At 46.7% G+C, this 15,708-nt stretch overlaps 1 protein-coding gene across 1 annotated transcript in view; it reads right to left on the reverse strand.

Annotated features, from left to right (window-relative positions):
* Positions 1 to 2,109: 2,109 nt before the first annotated feature.
* LOC307126562 (NACHT, LRR and PYD domains-containing protein 3-like) overlaps positions 2,110 to 15,708 on the reverse strand; it is a 99,852-nt gene continuing 86,253 nt past the window's right edge. The window contains exon 8 of the mRNA XM_079817159.1: positions 2,110 to 2,373. Within this exon, the coding sequence (XP_079673285.1) occupies positions 2,187 to 2,373 (187 nt within the window). The 3' untranslated portion in view covers positions 2,110 to 2,186. The remainder of the gene's footprint in view (positions 2,374 to 15,708) is intronic.

Consider the following 15,708-nt stretch of genomic DNA (forward strand, 5'->3'; position numbering starts at 1 on the left):
GTGAATTTCATTTTGTATAAATTGTATCGTAATTTTAATCGATGTTTCATCAACCAATCGCCCAGATTTATTAAATAAGAAGCAAATCGACTATAGCAGACAATAATCATGACATGAAGGTGCAGGAGCGATCACTTGCATTGCACATGAACTGGAGCGCGTCTCATAAATAATCCGAAACTCAGCGTATATAGACTACTTCTCACAGACATGAGAAATGTGTGTATAGAAAGCTTGAAATGTCCTCTTTTAAACGATTACCAAACAATTTGAAACGAAAAGAAAGCAAAGCGCACTGTTCACATGAGCAGCTCATGACTGGCGGTTCTGTTTAGATGCTGCGAGTGCCCATGCTGTGAGTTTAACCTGCATCTTTAGACTAATCCTGACTCCTGAGGATTTCATCTAAGTTGCATACATTTTGTTCTTGCTCTGATGTTAAATTTGTAGCCATTTTGCACTTTGACAGCCAGTTTGAGATATAGGCTATATTTGAGTACTGTGTGTGTGATAGCTTACAAAATCAAATGATTCTGACAGTTTTTGCCATTGAAATTACTTGGAAAAAAGTGTCCCAATCAACCTGAATTCACCCCATACTATGCTAAGATCTATTTATGACAATTTATTTTTAATGAGGGATATTTTAAAATATACTAACTAAGCTGTACAATGTTGATTTTGGGATTGTTTCCTTCGACCAAGAGAAGGCCTTTGATTGTGTAGTTCACCAATACTTGTACCATGTTCTTGAGTGTTATCAGAGATTGCCGTTTGCGCACTACTGTAGTTCCGCCCACTACTGGAAAAAACTGCATATCTTCTGCTTGTTCTTAAAAGCTGAATAATTCCAAATGAACTCCGTTATTTTGACAGGAAAATACAACAAAGAATATTGTTAACATGTAGCGCGTCAATTTTGCGTGGTATGTAAGACTCTCTCTCGCGCGCGCGCGGTGTGTGTGTGTGTGTGTGTGAGAAACATGCTCAGCAAAGCAACGGAGTTCTTCACACTAAAGTATACGGTACGACAGATGAGCTGATTTGAAATCGTATAGATCGCTTGACAAGAGCGAAACTCTCAAAAGCTCATTCAGAGTGTTCAGCGAGTAAAAATATATTTATGCTAAACTTATTCTTAGCATCACACACACACTGGCGAGTAAAATCTGAGAATTTATTAGCCAATGGCTAATGATAGATATTATTTAATCGCCCAGAGTGATGATTTACTCGCATATGCAAGTGTTTTACTCGCATTGTAGAGGGTTGATCACACACATGTATGCATGCGCACACACACACACACACACACACACACACACACACACACACACACACACACACACACACACACACACACACACACACACACACACACACACACACACACACACACATTTTTTAAAACAACACACTCACAACACATTCTCTCTCTCTCTCTCTCTCTCTCTCACACACACACACACACACACACACACACACACACACACAAACACACACACACACACACACACACACACACACACACACACACACACACAACACTTTTTGTTGGCCACATCCAGAAAAATTAATGGATCTCTATGGGGCCTCTGCTGGAGAGATATGGTAATTACACTTTCTTTCTAAAACTATATTATCTGTAAAAAGCATCTAACCAGCAGATGGTAGATCAATATCCAGAGACAACTCATATTTAATTTAGATCATCATTAAGTGTTTTTTTTTTCTTTCATAAAAATGTAATATTTCATATGCAAGCTAATGGTGTAGGTAAAAAAGTACTTTGTATCTCCCAAAACACAGCATTATTGTATGTATTAGAAATAAACAAAAAAAGTGTATTATTTGTATTATTAAAAATGTATTTTTTTTACAATCACTATTTGATTCATAGTGTCAGTGTAAACAGGAAACTAGGAGCATATGAGGGTTAATCATCTCTTGATCATTGAATTATCTTTTTAACTTCAACACTTATAGTGTTACTTTTTTACTCTGTAGATTGGACTCATAGACACACATAGCAAGTGTTAATTTAACACTAACACTTTTACTGTGCTCTTTTACAGCTGTGCACTTTTCTCATTTATTTATATTATTATTATCATTATTATTATAAACTGCATAAATGTTTATTAGATTTCAGTGAGTTATGGAAGTACACTACAACATAGTAGAACTTATTCACTTATAAACTCTTCCTGCTTAACATACTTGAGTTTGTCCAGCCTGCAGTGGTTGAGTGTATCAACTGAGTCTCCTGGGTGATTGTAGCTCAGATCCAGCTGTCTCAGGTGTGATGGGTTTGACCTCAGAGCTGAAGACACATAACGACAGCCTTCCTCTGTCACCATACAGCCCGACAACCTACAAACACACACAGCAACAGTCCACATCACATTAGTTTGGCAGTCAGACATCACTAACACTGTCATTTGGGTGGTAGCTGTTATTTTCTGTAGGTTTAGTCACAAAAGTAACAAAAGTGAAGTCAACAAAAACATGTATACTCCAGTAAAGTAGAAATATACTTAAGAACAGGAACAAACTATTTCTACATTGTCACTAGACACCAGGGGTCGAAACTTGAAGAGCCATTTTTAATTGATCTCACTGTCATTTCATAAAATATCTTTTTGTGGTCAATTATCATTAGCAGGAAGAAACAAATATTCATCCAAAAACATTGGACATTATATCTTGCATTTAAATGAAAAGTAAATAAGGCATTTGATCCCACACAGACAACAGTGGTGCAATAATATTAAAATTGAATATTCAGACAGTATATACTCATTGTATCTCTGTGCTTTGACGATTTTGTTTTTATAAAAAAAATACTAATTATTTCTGTGGTAGAAAACGTCTCGGTTACGTATGTAACCCTCGTTCCCTGAGGAGGGAACGGAGACGTACGTTAGTGACTAACGAATGGGGGTTTCGCCTAGAAGCCAATTACCTTCGAGGTGTTTAACAGCGCCCAATGGCGTGCCAATGCCATGGGCATGCGGAATTTGCATGCGTAACTCCGCCCCACCGCGTGGGTATATAAGGAAGTACGCTGGCAACATCGCATTATGTATCTGCTGCGGAGCCAAGATCTGAACTCCGCGTTCCAGCAGCACAGCTGACGTGGCTGAGGAACGTACGTCTCCGTTCCCTCCTCAGGGAACGAGGGTTACATACGTAACCGAGACGTTCCCTTTCGTTCAGTCACTACGACGTACGTTAGTGACTAACGAATGGGGGTTCCAGTATAACCGCGCCACTCAGCTGTCATCCAGTGCCCTGCGTAAGTGTGAGATCCCGCCACTTAAGGCCGTAGGACTCCCACTTATCACAGGATTACCAAGGTACACTGGGAAGCATATCCCAGTGAGGGAATGCCAATGATGCCTACCCGTGGGGAGGACTTAAAGAGTACACATATGACCCGCTGTGGGCTGCATATGGGAAACTCTAGGGTACCAGCCGAAGGTGGATTTTTAACCCTAGGGGTGGCAGGGGCTTGCCAAGGGAAAGACACCTGCTCACTGAGGAGGCTTACGGTGGAAATACTCGTATGGGGGTTGCCGGAGGGAACCATGCACACGGGGCACCTGGCCGGACATGAGGGTCTGGGCTCGAAAGGGCAGACTGAACTGATGTCGGCGTCGACAGTGCTGGAGGAGCTCAGGGCTCTCGGGGAGCTCACCTGAGGAGAATATCGCACGTTTCCAGTCCGTGGAGTGGAGTGGCGAGCAAGTGAAGACACCTAGAGCCTGGTCCATTACCGGCCCCTCGGGGGGGCGAGTACATAGTCGGACACTGGCTCCACGCGGAGATTGTAGAATCTGGCGAATGTGTTGGGTGTCGCCCAGCCTGCAGCTCTGCAGATGTCTGTTAGCGAGGCGCCATGCGCTAGAGCCCAAGAGGAGGCCACACTCTGGGTGCCCTCACACCAAGGGGACATGGTCGATCTTGCTGCTGGTAAGCCAAAACAATGGTGTCCACTATCCAGTGAGACAACCTCTGCTTTGAGAGAGCTCTTCCCTTCCGCTCTCCACCATAACAAACAAAGAGCTGGTCTGAGGTCCTGAAACACTGCGTCATGTCTACGTAAGCGTGGAGAGCGCGTACTGGACAGAGCAATGCCAAGGCTGGGTCTGCCTCCTCCAAAGGCAGCGCTTGCAAGTTCACTACCTGATCTCTGAAGGGAGTGGTAGGAACCTTGGGCACATATCCAGGCCGGGGTCTCAAGGTCACGTGAGAGTTAGCCGGCCCGAATACTAGGCGCGCTTCGTCAACTGAAAAAGCCTGCAGGTCCCCGACCCTCTTAAGAGAGGCCAATGCGGTCAGCAGAGCCGTCTTCATTGACAGGAACTTAATGTCAACCGACCGCAAAGGCTCAAAGGGAGGCCTCTGCAGAGCACTTAGGACTACTGAGAGGTCCCAAGAGGGAACGAGAGGAGAGCGAGGAGGATTCAGTCTCCTCGCTCCCCTGATGATCAAGTCGTGCTGACTTACCTTTTTGTCTCCCAAGAGGTCGTGATGGGCAGATATTGCAGCCACATACACTTTGAGGGTGGAGGGAGACAGCCTTCGCTCCAGCCCCTCTTGGAGAAACTCAAGCACGGACCTGATCGGGCAATTCCAGGGGTCTTCTTGGCGGGAAGAGCACCAGGTGACGAAGAGGTTCCACTTCAACGCATAGAGGTGTCGTGTAGACTCTGCCCTAGCGGAAGTGATGGTGGCGGCCACCGTAGGTGGCAGGCCACTCAAACCTGCCGCGTCCCGTCCAGAAGCCACACGTGGAGCTTCCAGAGCGCTGGACGCGGGTGCCATAGGGTGCCCCGTCTCTGAGAGAGGAGGTCCGGTCTCAGAGGGATAGGCCAGGGAGGGGCTGTCGCAAGGAGTAGCAGTTCTGAGAACCAGGTCTGGCCGTGCCAATATGGGGCGACCAACATGACCTGCTCCTTGTCCTTCCTGACCTTGCACAGTACCCGTGCGAGAAGGCTCACTGGGGGAAACGCATATAAGCGTAAGCCCTGGGGCCAGCTGTGCGCCAGTGCATCCGTGCCGAGCGTGCCCTCGGTCAGGGAATAGTACAGGCTGCAGTGGGAAGAGTCTTGGGATGCAAACAGATCTACCTGTGCGTCGCCGAACTGTTCCCCAATCAGCTGGACCGTCTGGGGATGGAGTCTCCATTCTCCAGGAAGTGGCTGAATCCGTGAGAGCTCGTCGGCTGCACGGTTCAGGTCTCCCGGGATGTGGATAGCACGAAGGGACCTAAGGTGCTTCTGACTCCATAAAACGAGATGGCGGGCAAGTTGAGACATACGGCGGGAGCGTAGACCGCCCTGGTGGTTGATGTACGCTACAGTGGCCGTGTTGTCTGTCCGGACAAGTACGTGTTGACCCCTCAGTAACACTCGGAAGCGGTGCAGGGCGAACCGTACTGCCAGCAACTCGAGGCAATTGACATGCAGAAGGCGCAGGAGTCCTGTCCAGGAGCCCGCGGCTGCTTGTCCATTGCACATGGCACCCCAGCCCGTGGAGGAGGCATCCGTTGATACAACAACATGCCTGGAAACTCGTTCTAAGGACACGCCGGCCCGTAGAAAACTGAGGTTCGACCACGGAGTGAGTGTCTGTAAGCAGGCCCGGGTTATTTGGACCGGGAGCGTGCCAGACCGCCATGCCCATCTCGGGACTCGATCGCGAAGCCAGTGCTGAAGCGGTCTCATATGTAGCAATCCGAGCGGCGTTACCGCGGCTGCAGATGCCATATGCCCCAGGAGCCTCTGAAAATGTTTCAGTGGAACCGCACTCTTGCTCTCGATTTGACTGAGGCAAGTCAGCAGAGACTGCGCGCGCTCGCTCGTAAGCTGCGCGCACATGGCGACCGAGTCGATCTCCATACCGAGAAAAGAGATCCTCTGCACGGGGCAAAGTTTGCTCTTCTCCCAGTTGACCCGAAGGCCCAGACAGGCTAAGTGGTGGAGAACCAGATCTCTGTGTTCGCAAACCTGCTCTCGAGAGTGACTCAGTATGAGCCAGTCGTCGAGGTAGTTCAGGATGCGAACCCCGTGCTGCCGTAGGGGCGCAAGGGCTGCCTCGGCAATCTTCGTAAAGATGCGAGGGGACAGAGATAGCCCGAATGGGAGGACCGCGTACTGGTATGCCCGCCCCTCGAAAGCAAACCGTAGGAACGGTCTGTGTCGAGGTAGGATGGAGACATGAAAGTAGGCGTCCTTCAGGTCGATCGCTGCAAACCAATCGTCGGGATGAACGCATTCGAAAAGGCGTTTCGCTGTCAACATCTTGAACGGAAACTTGTGAAGGTAACGGTTCAAGATGCGCAGGTCCAGGATTGGTCTCAACCCACCGGTCTTTTTGGGTACAATGAAGTAGGGGCTGTAAAACCCAGACTTCATCTCGGCTGGAGGGACAGGTTCGATCGCACCCTTTGCAAGTAGGGTGGCAACCTCCGCTCGCATGACAGGGGCATTGGCCCCGACCATAGTAAAGCGGACTCCCCGGAAACAGGGAGGAACCAGCGCGAACTGAATCGCGTAGCCGCACCTGACTGTCTTCGCGACCCAGCGGGACAGCCCTGGAATCTGAAGCCAGGCTCCCAGGAACTGCACCAGCGGGGTCATTCGGACTACAGGTGTACCCGGTGTGGGGCAGCGATGCAGCGTTACCGACCCAGACAAGGGAGGCTGTTGGGCGTCCCGGTGTGGGGGTGCGGTTAACTGCTGCGTCCTGACAGAGGAGACCAGGGAAGGACGCAAGTTCCACTGAGGTTCCACCCGGGGGCCAGCAGCTGAACAAAGGATTCTCCCCCGGCCCTCCACCGGGGGAAGGAGTGGTCCTGCTACCATCTCCTCGAAAGAATTTCCCATCCCTGAGCCGTCCATCTCAGGAGCGCCGCTTGGCCTGGCGTTTAGCGGGGCGCGGGGCGGCCTGAGGGGACTTGGACGCCTTCCTACGGCTTCCTCCGCGACCCGGCCCGGGTGAAGGCTGCTGCTTGGACCGGGTTAGGAGGGCGTCCTCGGCGGCGAGCAGGCTGAGGCGACTGTGCCGGCGACTGGGTGGAAGCAGCAGCTGGCCGCCGGGGCAGTACATGCTTGAGAGCCTCAGTCTGCTTCTGGGCGGTTGAAAACTGTTGGGCGAAGTTTTCAACCGCTCCGCCGAAGAGGCCAGCCTGGGATATGGGGGCATCGAGGAAACGTGTCCGCTCGGTGTCCCGCATATCAGCCAGGTTTAGCCACAGGTGTCGCTCCTGGACCACATTTGTGGACATCACTTGACCCAGGGAGCGTGCGGTCACCTTCGTCGCCCGGAGAGCGAGGTCGGTGGCGGCACGCAGCTCATTTAAGAGCCCCGGATCAACTCCACCCTCGTGCATGTCCCTGAGGATCCTGGCCTGGTAGACCTGGAGGATCGCCATGGCATGCAAAGAGGCGGCAGCCTGCCCCGCGGCTCTGTGCGATTTCGCCACCAATGTAGATGTGAATCGACAGGCTTTGGAGGGGTGCTTAGGATCGCCTCACCAGGTCGAAGCGCTCTGAGGACACAGTTGCATCGCAACAGAACGTTCAACCTGGGGGACCCCAGTGTACCCGTTGGCCGCGGCCCCATCGAGGATGGAGAAGGCGGAGGAGACTGCAGACCGATCACGGGAAGACAACGGGGACTTCCAGGACCGGGCAATCTCCTCATGCAGCTCTGGAAAGAAAGGTATTGAGGGCGGGGACTGACGTGAGTCAGTCCGCGGGCCCCCAGATACCAATCATCGAGCCGCGAGCGTTCGGGACAGGGCGGAGGGTTCCACTCTATCCCTAGACTCGCGGCTGCCCGAGACAGCATGGCTGTCAGCTCTGGGTCCGACTCGGGCAATGCTGGCGCGCCCGAAGGCGGCAGCACAGCCGAGTCATCATCCTCAGAGGACTCGAGCCCACCCTGTGATGCGGTGACCGACATTGCGTCATCTTCCGGAGCGCCAAACGAAATGCGCGGGGGAGCCGGAGCTGACCCCGCGATTTCAGCCTGGACACTCGCGGGTTGCGGAACGCTAGAGGGAGGTGTGGCCCGAGGCATGAGCGTCGGGGCTTTGTTCCACACCGTAACCCTCAGGTCACCCTGACCACCAGCCGAAGTACCGGCCACGGGGGGCACGGTAGATCGGGGTGTGGTTGAGGGGACTCTCACTTCATTACGAAGATCCTTGAGTCTTGACCGCAGGACCGCGATGGTCATGTTCCCGCAGTGGGAACATGACTCATCCACGAACGCTGCTTGAGCATATTGAACGCCCAAGCATACCAAGCAGAGATCGTGCCCATCAAAAGAATTCAGCGACCGGCCACACCCAGAAGTACACGGACGAGACATCCTGAAAAGGACGTGCCACGTGTAAGCTCTTTTATGAGAGGAAGCTTCGCAGAGACGCCGAAGCGCCCAGGGACCACACACCAGCTGTCAGACGGACCACTGCGCAGATCAGCAGGCAGGCAGTATGCGATCACTGGAACGCGCCGTAGATCCAACGCCTCTGGAAAGCTGCTCGTCTCGAAGGCTTGACAAAGACTCAGTTGTAGGCTTGAAGGAGTGAAGAGGTTCTCTTGGCTCTAAAGCAGAAACATAATGCGATGTTGCCAGCGTACTTCCTTATATACCCACGCGGTGGGGCGGAGTTACGCATGCAAATTCCGCATGCCCATGGCATTGGCACGCCATTGGGCGCTGTTAAACACCTCGAAGGAAATTGGCTTCTAGGCGAAACCCCCATTCGTTAGTCACTAACGTACGTCGTAGTGACTGAACGAAAGGGAACGTTGTGGCACTGTAGCGTCTGGAGTGTCTCTCAACTAGGATCAAAGAGATGAGTTGTTTGGAGAAACATCAGAGATGTTTTCCTCCAAACAGCTCTGCATATAAATTAAATTCCTGCTCCAACGGCTCCAACAAGTCTGAGTCAGATTGCACCACCGACTGATTAAGACCGGCTAGAGTGTGACCAGAAGATACTAGGATGGCCCTTTCTGAGCTTCAATCAGATTCTAATCAGCCAGGACACCTACCTCCCCCTTCAGTCGAGAACGGCCGGGGAATGACCCTAACACACACACATACACAAGCATTCCTCCTTATTTAGCCTCTAATTAAACTATCCCAGAAATTACATATATGATGATTTCTGAAGTATATGCATGCTCCCCATATTTCTTATGTTTGCGTGATGTAAGAGCTACCTTAAACGCTCAAAATTGCTCTGTATAGAAGATGCACTGCCTTTATGTCTGTAAATCAAGGCATGTTTGATGTCTAAAAGTTCCTTTTTCTTTGTCTTAGTCAATAGTACAAAGTATATGATTATGAGAAGTACCGCTAGTATGTTTTAGTCCTTTTGGAGTGACACTTTACTAGTTCTGGCTTCCAGCAAGAACATTCCATTGAGTAATAAAGTCCGAACAAAGAAACTCTCTCCCGCCTGAAATTCACACCAACGATTGGTCGCCGCAGGGAAAGTGGGCGTAGTTTAATGTACTTTAAAGGACAGAAACACCAACACATTTGTTGCTCAGTCGACTTGCAAGGACCCCGACGAGACAAATTTCCTTTTCCTCCCATCTCGACCGCGAGCCGGCGCGGTCCAGCCAAGCTGTTGTTTCCTTTGAAGATCGACACGCTCAGCGACACAGCCAGCGGCGCGCTCCATCAGACCGAGGAACTTAGCTTGGACGAGATGAACTTTCCCTTCCAAGACGCTCCCTTCCCAAACACCTTTAAAACTCCCGCGGACCAACAAAGCTCCGGAAGAACCAAACGGAGAGAGAACGCTTCAGCCCACGAACACTCTGAGAAACACCAACGAGCGCATCTTGCTTTACACAACACAGAGAAACCATGCAAGTATCAATTCTATCGAAATTTAGATGCGTTTTAAAATTGTACCCCTGTTTAAGGTGATATGGTTCTTGCTGGCTCTAGTGGTTATGTCTGGGAAGGTGTCGGATCGGAAACGATCATACCCTTCTTCCTTTCCCTTCTCCTTATCCTCCTCTTTACTTTCCACTATTCTGTAAATACATGTATTCTTTATTTAGTCATATGTAATCGTAGTATTAATCTTTATTAAAACCATGATATCCACGTTTTGATTGTCATTGTTTTGCTCACAGAACACGAGTCCCTTTAATGTCAGATCTAAGCTACGAGCTCTTATAAGCATCGTGGAATGCTTTAATTAATACCATAACTCGGAAAGTTTGTCCTTTGTGGCCAGAGAGATAAACTTCACGAAAATTGGGTAGGAAGAATAGACCTAGTGAGTGGATAAAGAATTACAGCTCGTTCTTTAAACAGAACGGAGAGGAATTTTGAATCAACTCCCTAGAGGTTATTCTGTGATTATTTAATATAGATATTGTTGGGGTAACAGCTTAGGACCCAGGACCAGTAGTGAAAAAATGAAGACCAGGAGTCAGGAGTCAGATTAATTAAAGAAAATTTTACTGAAGAATAGTTTGCAGTTTCATCAGCAGAAGCCAGCTCAAGAGGAGTTCGTAGGCCGCACTCCCTCTAACAGTCTCCCCGCCTCCGTCTAACGTACATACAATTTTCTGAACAGTTATACGGTTTTCAAGGTCTAGACACGTCATTACTGCCATGTGGAATGATTCTGATTCGTTCTAACAACATGCAATGTAAGCAACTTTCCACACGTAGACAGATAGGAGCATATATCACTAAAAATGCGTAGACTTGATGTCGCCCAGGCCCAGATTAGTCCCTAGCGACCTCGGAGGTCATAGAAAAGACGCCTCCAAGTCTAGAATCGTCTGCCGAAAGGACCATCTCCAATACTGGATCTGCACAGAATCATGAGACGCACACACAAAGCTTCACAGAATAACAGTTTCCATCAAGGTCGGGAGCATCTTAACTAACTATCAACAAAGCACTTCTCCAAAACATGCTGATACTAACTCTAGTTCAGAAGTGAATTTATTCTATTTAGTAAGAAAGAAAAGTATATCAAAGTCTGGATTCAAAAGCACAGAGCAACTAAAACACTACAATATCCTAAATCACTCCTTGAATATAGGGAACTGATTTATCAAATGTAGGACACTGTTATAACTTGATTATCATTAATTCTTATTTTAATATTGAACATAAAATCATTCTTGAAGGATATGTGTCTGATGAAGAGACAAGTGATGTTTGGCTTGACCCTTGACCCTTGACCCTTCAATATATCTGTGGTTAATTGCAATAAATTGTGGTTAACCATATATATATTATATATTGCATAAATACCGAGGTTAGGTATTCCCCTTTTGGGTGATTTGGAGATTTGTGATTAGATTATAACCGGTTATGATTCATCATAAATCCCTAAATATTAATACCCACAATTCCCTATTGAGCTAATTTTTAATTTAAATATATATGTAACCCTAAGACGCTACAGCACCAAGATTTGGTGGGTTTGGCTAAACAAGGGTTTGTTATATCCCCAGGGCCTTAAGTGTTCTTAATTCGGGATTTAATCATTTTTATATTTCCCAATTTTATGTTTGAATTTACATTGTGAAAAACAAGGTTGTGTTGCATATTATTTTAACATAGTATCATCATCATATCAGTGTAGATGTAGATGGACCAAAATAAAACCATTAAAGGGTGGTAAAACAAGATTTCACTTTTCTAACTTTAGCTAGTGTGTAATGTTGCTGTTTGAGCATAAACAACATCTGCAAAGTTACAACGTTCAAAGTTTAAAGCAAAGGGAGATATTTGCTTTTAAAGAAATCAATTTCTAAGGACTACAGCAAACGGCCGGTAGGGACTACAGACATTCCTCCAGGGTCTCTGACATCACCAGCCCCAATATTTACATAAACCTCTCCTCCGAGAATATTAAATAAGGGGGGGCGAGGCCATTTTGTATCGCCGCGGGGAAGCGTTGTTGTGGTGGTATAGTTAGTAGGCTGGAGTGTTGTTGCCGCAATGCCGACGAAACGCTGTTATTTTCATCCAGACTGCAGGTCCACTTTGTTCAGCCTTCCTAGGGACGGGGGTGCGTTGCAGTGCGATTAACATACAACATGTTATATGCATGTGTGTATGAGACAGAGGGGAACAGGTCGCGTTTGCTGCAGATATATGCTGCCCATCATAAATCAAGGCACGAGCCAGACAGAGGTCGGAGGAGAAGACTGGAAAATGTAATGTTACGACCCCATTATGGGTCATATTGTGTGGGTTTGGTTCTTCTCTGTTTTTCTTGTCTCATAGGTTGGCGTTAGAGTGAGTGACGTCATGATGACTGATTGTTTACACCTGTGCTAGAGCTGATGCCGGCAGATTAAAGCAGCTCCCTTCAGTCGGAAAGGGCGCTCTCCCCTCGTGCCATTTTGTCGTTGTTCCAGTTATTGTTTTGTTTCCGGTTTGGTCTTTTCTCTTACTTTATTGTTCTTACTTTAAATAAATGTTATTCCTTTTTGCATATCACGCACCGTGTCATCTCCTTCTTTGTCGCGGCTTGCGAGACGGCCGTGACAAAAACATAATGGACAATATTCGTCTGTATTTGCAATACACGAGCCGCGGTTCAGCTGCGCCAGACAAACACTGCCAGTGTGAATCATGCACAACGGGTGCATATTTCACGGAGGAAAGCTTCCACAATCTTCGCGAGTTCAATGCAGGATTCGCACAACGGCTTGTCCTGAAAGATGGATTTAAAAACAGAAGCTGTTTACGGGCCACAACCTGTAAGTATGATTTATTTTTCGTCGATGTATTTTCCTGTAATAGTTCGTATTGTTATTTGTACGGTGTAGCAAGGAAATACACAGATGACAATGCTGTTCTGCAAACCAGTCTGTTAAATGCTCATTCATACTTAACGTTATCCGACAAACACCTAACGTTACAAACTTTTTAAAAATCTCAACAGCGAACTTGGCATTAGTGTAAATGATTATTTGATTAGAGCTTTTATGTATTGTTTATCTACATGCATGCTAAACATGGTTCTGTGTTTGATTTGGCTACTATAGTAAAGCCAATGTTTAGTGTTCGTTTTGGGTTAATAGTTCTTGCGACAGATATTTGGCTATAATCGTTCTAAAAAATACAAAAGTAACAGTGCCATTCAGTAGCGATCACTATAGATCCGCAGTCTTTACTCTTGAGGAATGAACAGGTTATGCTTGATCATCTTCACTAAAATTGTCTGGGTCTGATTCGGGCTCAAATTGGTATGGTTTTATTGACGCCATTGTTTCTAATACTACTCAAAGCACAATCTACCGGTACAGGGAAGTGACGTTTCCGACAAACGTGCACTAGATGGTAAGCGAATCACAACACACTGGGCCAGCTAACCAATCTGAGCCCATTGCATATTTTTGAGGGACCGGCTTCAGAGAGAGGATAGAGGGCACCAGTCATCAAACTGACAGGTTTATTGCCCTCCAAGCCACGCCCCTTTTGACCGTGGGAATTTTTCCCACGCTAGCTCCTCCCCCTTATGGGTGGTGTATGTACACCATGGGAAAATTGGACATGTGTAACGCCCCTTATGGTTTGAACATCTGAAGCGTGGGAAAATTTCCCCAACGCACAGAAGTTCTAAGTGATGTTAACTTTTTTAAAGAAATGTATAATAAAGACAGAGTCAGAGATGATATCAGTGTTTTTATTTTATTAAAGAAGACGTAATTTCATTACATATGAAATCTTTTATCACTTTTAAAACGTTAAAGCATCGATAAGTTTAAATTGCATTTTTTCTCTAAAAGTTGTCCAAAAAAAGAGTTAGTGTTATTTTAAGATGTCAAGACATTTTTAAGATGTAAAGAAATCAATAATTTACACAAAAGCAAATGTGTCCATTCAAAAAACTATTGCATTTTACATAAAACACAAAATTAGTTTAAAACTGTTACATAAAACACAAACTAGTTTAAAAAACATTGTTAAAAAGACTAAGGGTTTTTTTTACATACCGGTCGTTTTAAATATACACAAAAGTGTCTCCTTCATCTCTCATGGACCAAAGTAAAAACCTGCGTCCGCTCTTGGCGGAGTTGTGAATTGAATGACGTTGTGGGAAGCCTGTAGGGAGACCCACACAGACTCCTCCCCTACCCCGCCCATACCACGTGACCACCGTGGGAAAAACTAAATTGCCTTTGCTTCTCTGTGGATAAAAATGCGTCTACTCCCTTCAAAGTTTAACTGAGAAATGATCGGTCAAACAGGATGCACTGGCTCAAACAGACCACACCCACTAACACTCCCCTCTCAAAGCTGAGAGGTAAATTCAAATTTAAGGGGATACGTAAAAAATGACGCTGATGATGACATCACTCAGGGGGAATTCCCCCCTCCCTCCCTGAAGCAGGTGTACATAAAATAAAAAAAAGGACGTGCTGAAATAGTAGTTGTGCTTATTGGAAATCAGATAATCTACAATGGCTATGGCATCACCCTTAAAAAAACTCCCGAAAGAAGGATTACAGAGGCTATGAAGGATTTGACTTTAGCCCCACGAAAAAAACGAGGATCACATGGACCGTGTTTAACACGATTTCTTCACAAGGTGCCGGATCGCGTGGAATATACCTTTCACTTATCTGGAGGACGTGCGTGTACGTATTCTTATGAGAAAAACCACAGAGATGTCAGACTGGTTAACGTGGATAATAATGAGAGATTCACAACAAATTCAAGAACGGATCCTGATCTGATATTTGGCGAAACGGATTGGATTTTATTTTATTCGAAGGTCTGGCCAGACTTGAAGGACGGAGCGGACGTCCCACTGTTCATCGCGGAGTGGGCTGGAACTGAAATATCGATCGGGACTAGATACCGAATTCTGGCGGACCAGATTAATAAATATCCCGAGGATTACATCTATATTCTTTCCAGTGATTTTGGAAGAAACGCACCTGAAGCCCGCTGGCCAATTTCGGAGGATGAACACCTGAAATGTTATGATTTAAAATTCATGTTTCAGTGGAAAGATTTATCTGTGATGGAGGATATTTTTTCTAAAATCAATCAACTTTTCCAATGGACCGATGCGTATGACAGGTATAACAGTATAACAGTATATAAAACAAAATTGTTCCACCCTGAGTGGGCCACACCTAGTAGGAGGTGTGTCTACTTAACTCCACCTACTCAATACAAGCATTCAAAAGCCCTCTCCCCAGAGACTCTCCCTCATTCAGACCCCAGCGATGTCTCAATAAAGTGATGCCGCCTCCTCTTCTTCATCACAACTGTTTGGAAAAATTCTGGTGGATTTACAAAAAAATTGATTAATGCCTGGAGTAAATGGATTACCGCAGAAAACCATTGAATGGATAAATAAATTCTGCACTGAACTTGGATATCATAATTTGACTTTCCTTACAAAACATGGATTTGTAACACCTGTGGTGGATTACGACGCACCAGACACAACCTGTGATGTGACGGACGGCTGTCTCGGGGAGACAGGTCACCGGATTATCAAGGCTATTTTGGCTGTCATTCTGGAAAATTTGATCGACAAACGGATGAAGAAAGACTGTGACGGATGTACTGTGGATCACCCTTCACAAACGAGACATAGTTGCTTGTTTGAACCCTCTGCTTATTATTTCTTCGGATGTTTTGAAGAAATTAGACTGAAAATCCTCACGCCTG

The sequence above is a fragment of the Gobio gobio genome (genome assembly GCF_949357685.1).
Source record: "Gobio gobio genome assembly, chromosome: 5".
Classification (NCBI taxonomy): Eukaryota; Metazoa; Chordata; class Actinopteri; order Cypriniformes; family Gobionidae; genus Gobio; species Gobio gobio.